The sequence below is a fragment of the Girardinichthys multiradiatus genome, chromosome 6 (genome assembly GCF_021462225.1).
Source record: "Girardinichthys multiradiatus isolate DD_20200921_A chromosome 6, DD_fGirMul_XY1, whole genome shotgun sequence".
Lineage (NCBI taxonomy): Eukaryota > Metazoa > Chordata > Actinopteri > Cyprinodontiformes > Goodeidae > Girardinichthys > Girardinichthys multiradiatus.
The window spans coordinates 31,677,946-31,688,897 of record NC_061799.1 but is presented as its reverse complement, the minus strand read 5'-3'; the positions used below and the strand labels follow the sequence as shown (position 1 = coordinate 31,688,897).

The following is a 10,952-nucleotide window of genomic DNA, read 5'->3' as shown; positions in this document are numbered from 1 at the left end:
AAATATTTACATTTTCATAACACAGCTGCCCAGTGTATAAGTAATTTAAAGTTAAAATAGCATAGGACATGTTGTACCAATTATCTGCCTTATTTGGCACTGAGCATGTGAGTCTTTTATTAAACACTTTCTGAGAGAAAAGGGTGTAACCTGATGCTCATTAGATTCAACCTCCACCTAATGTCTTGCTGAGTGAATAAGTGATTAACTGTAACTTACATTTATCCCATTCTGAACCAGCATTCATGTTTTACCGCTAACTTCTTACTGGGTTATGCGCGTTGTCCCCACCTGTTCCTGTGCACACGCACCAGGGCCCCACTCTGAGGTATCCTTGGTGTAGATGCTCAGTGTAACTTTTCGGATAATGAACGAGGAAGACCGACGGTAATGGAATGAAGAACCGTTTTGGACATCTCCAAAATGAACAAATTGCCAGTCCGCATTTGCCTCTGCGCGTAGTTGCGCAGTCGCGGTGCTGCGTGTGCGCAAATAACAATTTTGGTGGGGGCAGTGAACATGGAATACAATAGAAACAAATCTGATTGTTTTTGAATAAAAAAAATTTAAACCCAATGCCATTTTTGGGGCTTATCTTTTTTAATAGATATGCACTCTTAAATTTCTTCTTTCATGAGATCTGGGGCTCATAACGACGCGCTTGTGCGCGGTTTTTTCAGGAAAGGAACCATATCTAAAACAGTCTAACCCGACAAACAAAAATAAAATACAACCAAAAAAATGGAAAGAGTGGAATAACCTTAATCAATTACTAATCTTAGCAATCAGAACTTTTATTGTCAAGAATTATGTGATTCCAAAACCAGATTTTCTCTAACTCTGGCTATATCATAATACACTGTATGTAATGTTTTGGTGGAACAGGCTGCAGTTCTAAAATTGTCCACTAGATAACACCATATAACCGTCTTCTCGTCTTTTCCTCTCCTTTCATCCTCAAACGCTGTTTTATGCAGGACATTTTTAATTTTTACTACATTGGTTTGGTCTTGAGTCTCTCGGCCATTTGCCGAATAAAACTATGTTAACATTAAAGCAGAATTAGACCAGATTAATGTTTAAAATGTGATTGAGTGACAACAGAAAAACACTCTTTACCCTAAAACTAGTCTAACGTGTTTCTCCAAGAAATGTCCTTTTCTGACAAATTACTTCAAAAGTTATTTGTTTAGATCATTTGATGTTTTTTGCGATATTTCTCTTCTCACAACGTGGCGCAATAATGTCACATCAATACCCCCCTCTGCGAGCAGAGAAATTCTGGAAGTGGAAACTAATCTGGATTTATCCTGATTTTCCTCTCAGACACAAACCGGTGGCTGCTCTAATCGGTCCTGCAGCACCTCACCCACCAGCCCTCACTTTGGTTCAACTTTTGTTTTTTAATACAGACAAACTAATACTCACAACAGACTCCTTAAATGACCATAGATGTTTGGCGTTAGCTGATAGATAATTCACTGGAGGACTGAAGAGGGTCTTTTCTTCTCTTGTGCTGCCGTGAAGGGGCTCGATAAACGCGGTAAACCGGTAAGTATTTTTTATAGATGTTGAAATATTGACTGATGCCAGTAGCCTTCACCATCAAAAAAAGCAATGCGCGCTCTGTATTTTGGTATTTACATGTGTCTAAATATGACCAAAATCTCAATATAAATTAAATTGCAAATGTCAACATTATATATCTATATTAGTATGACGTGCGGTAAGGGGTCTAATGACATAATTGGTATATATTTTTTAACTCCAAGGAATTTCTCTCAGTTTTAACAGAGTAAAACTTATTTTTTGATCTTGTATTACAATATCATGTAAAACAAATAAATAAAAAACAAAAAATAATATTTACTCTAGAAAGTTCCACTTATGGAATAGTAGTGTATGTATAGTAGTATTATAAAGTATAAGCACTCAATACTTGGTCAGGCTCTTTTTGCATGAATTCTTCCATCAATGTGCCTTGATGAAGAAAGTTGGTTCAGGAGTTGCTTGAGGGATGTGTCAGTTGCAGCCCATGGCTTGGACACATATGTTGCCTCTTGAAGCACTGTCTCCAGATGAAGTTCACGACTCATGAATCTCACCCAAACTCTTGAATGGGGTTTCGCTTCCATATCTTCTCAAGGCTGTGATTATCCCTGTTGCTTCAGCTAATTTTTCTACTGTAGTTTTTCCCACCTGTTTCATGTGTAGATCATAACATACCTCGTACTCGTACTTATCGTCTTCCGCTTATCCAGGACCGGGTCGCGGGGGCAGCAGACTCAGCAGACGCCCAGACGTCCCTCTCCACAGACACCTCCTCCAGCTCCTCCGGGGGGAGCCCAAGGCGTTCCCAGGTCAGCCGTGAGACATAGTCCCTCCAGCGTGTCCTGGGCCGTCCCTTGGGCCTCCTCCCGGTGGGACGTGCCTGGAACATCTCCCGAGGAAGGCGTCCAGGAGGCATCCGGTATAGATGCCTGAGCCACCTCAACTGGCTCCTCTCGATGTGGAGGAGCAGCGGCTCTACTCCGAGCCCCTCCCGGATGGCCGAGCTCCTCACCCTATCTCTAAGGGAGTGCCCGGCCACCCTACGGAGGAAACTCATTTCAGCCGCTTGTATCCGGGATCCCAAAGTTCATGGCCATAGGTGAGGGTAGGAACATAGACCGACCGGTAAATTGAGAGCTTTGCTTTTCGGCTCAGCTCTCTCTTCACCACAACGGACTGGCACAGTGCCCCCATTACTGTGGCAGCCGCACCGATCAGTCTGTCGATCTCCCGCTCCATTCTTCCCTCACTCGTGAACAAGACCCCAAGATACTTAAACTCTTCCACTTGAGGCAGGAACTCCCCTCCAACCTGAAGAGGACAAGCCACCCTTTTCCGGTCGAGAACCATGGCCTCGGACTTGGAGGAGCTGATTTTCATCCCAGCCGCTTCACACTCGGCTGCGATCTGCCCCAGTGCATGCTGTAGGTCTTGGCTAGATGGGGCCAGCAGGACCACGTCATCTGCAAAAAGAAGAGACGAAATCCACTGGTCCCCAAACCAGACCCCCTTTGGCCCTTGGCTGTGCCTAGAAATTCTGTCCATAAAAGTTATGAACAGGACCAGTGACAAAGGGCAGCCCTGTCGGAGTCCAACATGCACCGGGAACAGGTCCGACTTAGTGCCGGCAATGCGAACCAAACTCCTGCTCCGCTTGTACAGGGACCGGATGGCCCCTGGTAAAGGGCCCCCGATTCCATACTCCTGGAGCACCCCCCACAGGGCGTCAGGAGGGACACAGTCGAATGCTTTCTCCAGGTCCACAAAACACATGTTGGGCAAACTCCCATGAACCCTCGAGTACCCTGTAGAGGGTATAGAGCTGGTCCAGTGTCCCACGGCCGGGACTAAAATCACACTGCCTCCTCCTGAAGTCGGGGTTTGACTATCGGCCGGACTCTCCTCTCCAGTACCCTGGCGTAGGCCTTACCAGTGAGGCTGAGGAGTGTGATCCCCCTGTAGTTGGAACACACCCTCCGGTCACCCTTCTTATGAAGGGGGACCACCACCCCAGTCTGCCAATCCAAAGGCACTGTCCCCGTCTGCCACGCAATGTTAAAGAGGCGTGTCAACCATGACAGCCCCACAACATCCAAAGACTTGAGGTACTCAGGGCGGATCTCATCCAACCCCGAAGCCTTGCCACCACAGAGTTTTTTAACCACCTCAGTGACTTCAGCCTGGGTGATGAAAGAGTCCAACCCCGAGTCCCCAGCCTCTGTTTCCACCAGGGAATGCGTGATGGCAGGATTGAGGAGATCCTCGAAGTACTCCTTCCACCGGCCGATAATGTCCCCAGTCGAGGTCAGCAGCTCCCCACCCACACTGTAAACAGTGTTGGCAAAGCACGGCTTCCCCCTCCTGAGGCGCCGGATGGTTTGCCAGAATCGCTTTGGGACCAACCGGTAGTCCGTCTCCATGGCCTCACCGAACTCCTCCCAGGTCCGAGTTTTTGCCTCTGCCACCGCCCGGGCCGCGGCACGCTTGGCCCCACGGTACCCATCAGCCGCCTCAGGAGTCCCACAAGCCAACCACAGCCGATAGGACTCCTTCTTCAGCTTGACAGCGTCCCTTACTGCCGGTGTCCACCACCGGTTTCGGGGATTGCCGCCGCGACAGGCACCGCAGACTTTACGGCCGCTGCTACGGGCAGCAGCATCAACAATAGATGTGGAGAACATGGTCCACTCGGACTCTATGTCTCCAACATCCCTCGGAATCTGGTCAAAGCTCTCCCGGAGGTGAGAGTTGAATACATCCCTGGCCAAGGGGTCCGCCAGACGCTCCCAGCAGACCCTCACTATGCGCTTGGGCCTGCCAAGTGTGTCCGGTTTTCTCCTCCTCCAGCGGATCCAACTCATTACCAGGCGGTGTTCAGTGGACAGCTCAGCCCCTCTCTTCACCCGAGTGTCCAAAACATGCGGCCGAAGGTCTGATGATACGACAACAAAGTTGATCATTGACCTCCTGCCTAGGGTATCCTGGTGCCAAGTGCACTGATGGACACCCTTATGTTTGAACATGGTGTTCATTATGGACAATCCGTGTCTAGCACAGAAGTCCAATAACAAAACACCGCTTGGATTCAGATCGGGGAGGCCATTCCTCCCGATCACGCCTCTCCAGGTGTCACTGTCGTTTCCCACTTGAGTGTTGAAGTCCCCCAGCAGAATAATGGAGTCCCCAGGAGGGGCACTATCCAGCACCCCCGACAGGGACGCCAAGAAGGCCGGGTACTCCGCACTACCACTCAGCCCGTAGGCCAAAACGACAGTCAGAGACCTCTCCCAACCCGAAGGCGCAGGGATGCGACCCTCTCATCCACTGGGGTAAACCCCAACACGAGACAGCTGAGCTGGGGGGCAACAAGCAAACCCACCCGAGCCCGCCGCCTCTCCCCGCGGGCCACTCCAGAGTAGAAGAGAGTCCAGCCCCTCTCGAGGAGATGGGTTCCAGAGCCCACGCTGTGCGTGGAGGTGAGCCCGACTATTTCTAGTCGATATCTCTCGATCCCCCACACAAGCTCAGGCTCCTTCCCCCCCCAGCGAGGTGACATTCCACGTCCCTAGAGCCAGCCTAAGCATCCGGGGATCGGGCCGCCGAGGTCTCCACCTTCGTCTGCCGTCCAATCCTCTTTGCACCAGTCCCTCACGGTTCCCCCTGCAGGTGGTGGGCCCACTGGGGCCAACATACCTATAACATTAAATTTCTGCATAAAAAAATTATTTGTTTCTCTTGTAAGATTCTAACTTTCAGAGAAACTCAGTGTTGGCTTGTCATTAACCATAAGCCATAATCTTGAAGATTAATAGAATTATGTACTAAATCTTTATAATATGAGTTTCACTTTTTGATCTGAATTATTTAAATAACTTTTCAGTTGTATTTTAATTTGTTAAGCTGTACCTGTGCAATTACTCAGCTCGTCACATGTTATGAGCCAGTGGTTGTACAGGTACATCACTAATAAAACCATTCATGTGCATCTTAATCAAAAAAAGTCTAGACATAAATTGACAATATCAAAAGAGGACAGACAAATGTAAATCTGGTCAATACATAATGTTTTATTTGATATATTAAAACCTACTGTAAATTCAAGTGTAATTTCTTTGTAATATTGTGCATCTCAAAAGCTATTTCTAATATTTCTTGGAGCCTTGGTTTAGAAATGTTCCTGTAGTTGTGATCATGAAATGAGAATTGTAAGACCTAAAATGTGAAATCTACCTGCATTTATTTTTTTGTTTGATTTTTGTTGCATCTCTTTGTTTAAAGTAAAGTATTGCATTTTCTATATATTGTCACATTAAAACCATAAACTTCATAGTACTTCATTATCATTTTATATGGTAGACCAACAAAAAGTGCCACATAATAGTCAACTATAGAAAAGACATCAAACATGCTTTTCAAATTTTAGAATAAAAAACTGAAAAGTGTGGAATGTAGTGTATTTGCCCCTGCATGAGTCAATACTACGTAGATCCACCTTTTGCTGCAATTACAGCCACAAGTCTTTTACGGTGTGTCTCTGCCAGCTTTATACATCTAAAGGTTGAACGTTCATTCCCCTTTGCAACATAGCTCATCATCAGCCATCAGCCATCATCCAGCGTGTCTGTAAACAGCAATTATTAAGTCTTGCCACAGATTCCCAATTCCCATATGAACATTGTTTGATCTAAACTATTCCATTGTATTGCTGGGTATATTCGGTTGTTATCCTGCTGGAATGTACTTCCAACCCAGTCTCACATTGTTTGCATACTCTAGCAGTTTTTTTCTCCAGAATTGCCCTGTACTTAGCAGCATTAATCTTGCCATAAACTCTGATAAGCTTTCCTGTCTCTGATTAAAACAACATCCTCATTGCATAATGCTGCCTCAGCCACGTTTCACTGTGGGGATGTAATCATCCTCGTGCGCTTAGTTTTTTGCAACATATAGCATTTGCATCCAGGCTAAAGTGTTACATTTCATCTCACCCAACCAGAACTACCTTTTGTTAATATATAGTAAAAAAAAAATAAAAACCTAATATAATACACTGAATACCTTTTCAATTCAGTTTATTTATATAGCGCCAATTCACAACACATGTTGTCTCAAGGCACTTCACAACAGTCAGGTACATACATTCCAATTAATCCTAACCAGTCAGATTCAGTTATTTATTCAAATTGGATAAAAAGTTTCTCTATCTAAGGAAACCCAGCAGATTGCATCCAGTCAGTGACTTGCAGCATTCCCTCCTCCTGGATGAGCATGTAGAGACAGTGGACAGTCACTGGCGTTGACTTTGCAGCAATCCCTCATACTGAGCATGAATGTAGCGACTTTTCAAGCCACTGTAATGTTTATGGAACAATGTTATATTTTTGAGGTTCAGAGAGAAAATGCCAGAGTGATGGAACTAACCAGAATCAACAGCCATTTTATTATTTTATTTCAGAAGCCTAAAAGGCTTAAAACACTGCTTTTATTAGCTTCAGCTTTAGACAGTCAGTATAAATGTTAGAGGAATAAAGGTTTAATTATCTAGAAATTTAACTACAGGCATTTTAGAATTAACCTGAGGCTCAGTAAGTTTTCAGATGTGATTTAGCTGCTTTCCCCAAATTTATTGCATTTATCATGAAGGTCTAAACAAAATATTTTACTGCTTACTCATTTTCTACTACTGACTTATATATCGTTCCTTTCAGATGAAGACAACAAGCTTGTAGATTATTTAGAAAAGTGAAGTAACAAAAAGATTGGCTGCTGAAGATGGGTTGGAAACTGGATCTAAAAGGTCTTACGGACATCGAGGCGGCACATGTGCTGAAAGTGGTGCAGAGAGATATGAGGCTGCGCAAGAAGGAGGAGGATCGACTCAGGTCAGTTCTCACCTCTATAATGACTGTATCAGAAGGTAGAGAAGCAAGGTTAATTTAATAGCTTTTCACTGTTTTCACTGTGGACTAAACATCAGATCACCAAAGTTATACAGATATTAAGTTTCAGTTTGAAACACCAGATTATTTTCATGTTAATGTTTTGTTAAACCTAATTATTCTCAGCCTTTTTTTAATAATTTAACTGAATTTCTTTAGTTTGTGGTCAGTGGGGCTTAGGGTTATGCTGCATTTAGTTTGTGTTCAAAGTCAAAACTCAGATCTGGGCAAAAACCTTGGGTTTGGTGACCAAAACTTTATAGGGTGTTTGCAATGACATAACAAAAAGTACCTATGCACCATTTTAGACACAAACAAGTGAAACCTTGGCAGCAAATGAAGGAATTTCAGAGAAAGGAAATATTAAAAGCCGGTTTTAAGGGAAAATAAGAAGAAAATGTACAATTTAACCCATAACAGATACCAGACTTGACCCGTACCAGATGGCAAAAAGCAAATTTAGTAATTGTGAGTTCATAAGTACCGAACATTTAAACATTGGTATTGATATTGTACTTGAGGTTGTCAGTGAAGCACACAACCTGTTTGGATAAGAAATGTTTCTCTGGCCTACACAAAGTAAAACATGTTTACTGCCCGCAGAGTTAGGATTTTCTTTTTTATTTAACTATAGTAAGAGCTATAGGCCACAAGTTTTGCATTTGGAAATGTAGAACTTGTATGCGAGCTACTTCAGTGAACCTCAGGAAAGGAGATGCCTAACTCAAGTCTATTAATGTATCATTGATAGGCTTAGATCTAACTAGCTACAGCACTAGCTTGTTGATGTCCAAAAATACAATAAAGTACTGTTTTGTCAGGAAATATGATGGTAACAGAAACTGACCTGATATGAGCAGATGAGTACATAGTATGGTGCTGAATCAAGCAAACCCTTTCATGATATATTATGACAATCAGACTCGTCTTAGTCTTTGTTTACTCGTCCGGATTTGTGATGGGGATTGGTAAATTATTACAATTTTTAATGTATTCTTTTTGTCTCTGACTGCAACAGTTTGCTATAAACCAGAAACATAATTTATGGTGTCACTCCATTAGCAAGGTCTGATTATCACTCTGTTGTGTCTGTCCACCGTGTCTATTGATAGAAAGTTAGCTTACATATTATTGCATATTATTAGCAATATATGCTAAATATAATTTATTCTCTCCATTTTATGCATTTAAACACTTGTACAGGGACTCCAACCTCATGTGTTTTGGAGCAAAAGGGCATTTAAAAGTTGTAGGAGCGTAGCTTTAGAGAACTGGAATGCTAATAAACATTTTATTTCTAAACTTCAGACAATATTTTATATATGCAAAATACTTACTGGATATTTAAGTTGGGGTGCTGACTTTAAAACTGATTTTGAAAGTTGGATCTCTGGTGGTCAGTTTGATTTTCCAACTAAGATCATGGAGACCAAAACAGATCTGAATGAAAGTTAATGTCAGTTGTACAAATAATGTACTGTATAATCCAGTTTAAATGATGCAAAAGAAGTATTAATGTAACTGATCACATATGAGCAATATTATTAATGCAGGTTTGTGGTGTCCTCACAACTGTGGCTTTTAATCAGCTTTTTCTTTTTTACCCACAACTTCAACCAAACATTTTATTACATTATCAGAATTATTAAACCTTCCGTAACTGAATGAAAGGAAAATTATTGAACTTTGTATTAAATACAGTAGATTAACAAAAGTGTCACTGCGTGAGCTGTAGGTCAGTTTGCATTCAAAGCTTTTTTAGACTTTGGTGGAGCTTTCCTTTGCTCTGTATTTGTTCTAGGCTGTGTTCTAAAAGCGGGAGACAGGAAGTGAAAGACCTTCCTGTTGTATTCAGAGCCGTTTCCTTAAAGTAACCATAGACCAAACACAAAATGTTCCTCAGAAAAAAATTTGGGAGGTCCTAAACTGGGTTTTTGATGCAAGTTTTAATCTCAGAGGTACAGTGGTGGGAAATAATTAGTTTGTTCAAACAAAGCATAAACTTTGAGAATAACAACAAAAAAATCATTTTTACTGTTCATTGTTGTTATTTTAACACAAAATAATGTACTTTGTGGTCAATGAACACAATTATAAGCCAATGGAGCAAAAGGATTAGCCTAAAGGTTGTTATTTCCGTCACATTTCAACAGCCAAAGGCCTTCAATGGAAAGTTGGCTCTTTTAGCTTGGTATGATCATTTGCTTTGTGGCAACAGAAAGTATTTTACCTTTAAACAATTCAGACTCTTTACACTTATATTAGTGAAACTGGTTTCTCTAAAACAGATTAAAGACAGCAGTTTACAAAGTTTAACTCCTGACTTACAAGTAAGAAGCATTTACACAAATGATTCTGATTTTATACTACTGCAGCAAATGTTCAACAAAGCTTTTGAGCATCTGAGAGTTTTATGCATATATATTTTAATGGTGATCTTGTTAATACACAACGTACATAATTTCCTGGTACTTGTAGATGTTTAGCCCCTCCTATGATGGGAGGTCGGTACTTTTCAAAAGATTTGGCTCGTTTGGTTCATCTTCCTTCGAAGAGGCTTTGAGCCTTTTACAAATCTCCCAATAGGTGTCAACTCTTCTCTTTCACTGCAGTTAGCTCTCAGAACCGTCACGTTTGTGAATGACACAGCCATACACGTTTCATCTGAATGGCATCTTCAGTTTTAAGCTGTTACTGTCACATTTGTTTCACTTACACAATCATGATGGCTCACTGAATACCCCCTTCATCTGGTTATCCAAAGTCAATGGCTGCCTCATTTCTTGCCCACTCTAACTTTAGTTTCTCCAGCTTAGAAGTTAAGAAATAACTGTTAGGTATGGAGCTAAATTTAGCTTTATAGTAAAATAGCTTTGCTTAAACCATGTAATTTATTTACAAGATAAACTAGTGAAACAGTGATTATGAAAAGGTGAACCTGATGAAATTTTGAAATACAGAAATTAAAGTTGTTTTCTTGCACATTTGTATTTGCATGGACATATATGTGATTTTATTGTTCACAAAGTCTATTCACTATAAACACAATACTTAAATAATTGTACCTGACCAATATTTGAAGTTTTCCTTCCCGAAAGTCTCCAAATGTCGAGACAAAGGGATTATTGGCTGAGCTACTGGCAACAAAGGGCTTAAAAACACCTAATCTTGTTGTTACCAGCCATGATTAGACTTGCTGACATTTGAGTTTCATAATGGTTTCAAGACGTAGACACAAGTTTATTAAATTATGAAATATGCTTGTTGGTAAATTTTGTAATTTTGTCACTTTCTCAGACTTTATTTTGTAAATTGTATGCATCATGACATTTATCCATCTTCTCACACAGAAGTATTTTACCTACCAGGTGTTTGAAGAGTTTTTGGTTTAACTGTATGTATATATCAAAAAGACTGTGGATTTGTTTGTTCCCTTCTCCTGAAATCTCTTGGAGCCTTCGT

General features: G+C 41.8%; 1 protein-coding gene across 1 annotated transcript in view; it reads left to right on the top strand.

Moving 5' to 3' along the window:
• The first annotated feature begins 1,351 nt into the window (after positions 1–1,351).
• Positions 1,352–10,952, top strand: part of myripa (myosin VIIA and Rab interacting protein a) — a 38,700-nt gene continuing 29,099 nt past the window's right edge. The window contains exons 1-2 of the mRNA XM_047368452.1: positions 1,352–1,551; positions 7,260–7,433. Coding sequence (XP_047224408.1) covers positions 7,324–7,433 — 110 coding nt within the window. The 5' untranslated portion in view covers positions 1,352–1,551; positions 7,260–7,323. The remainder of the gene's footprint in view (positions 1,552–7,259; positions 7,434–10,952) is intronic.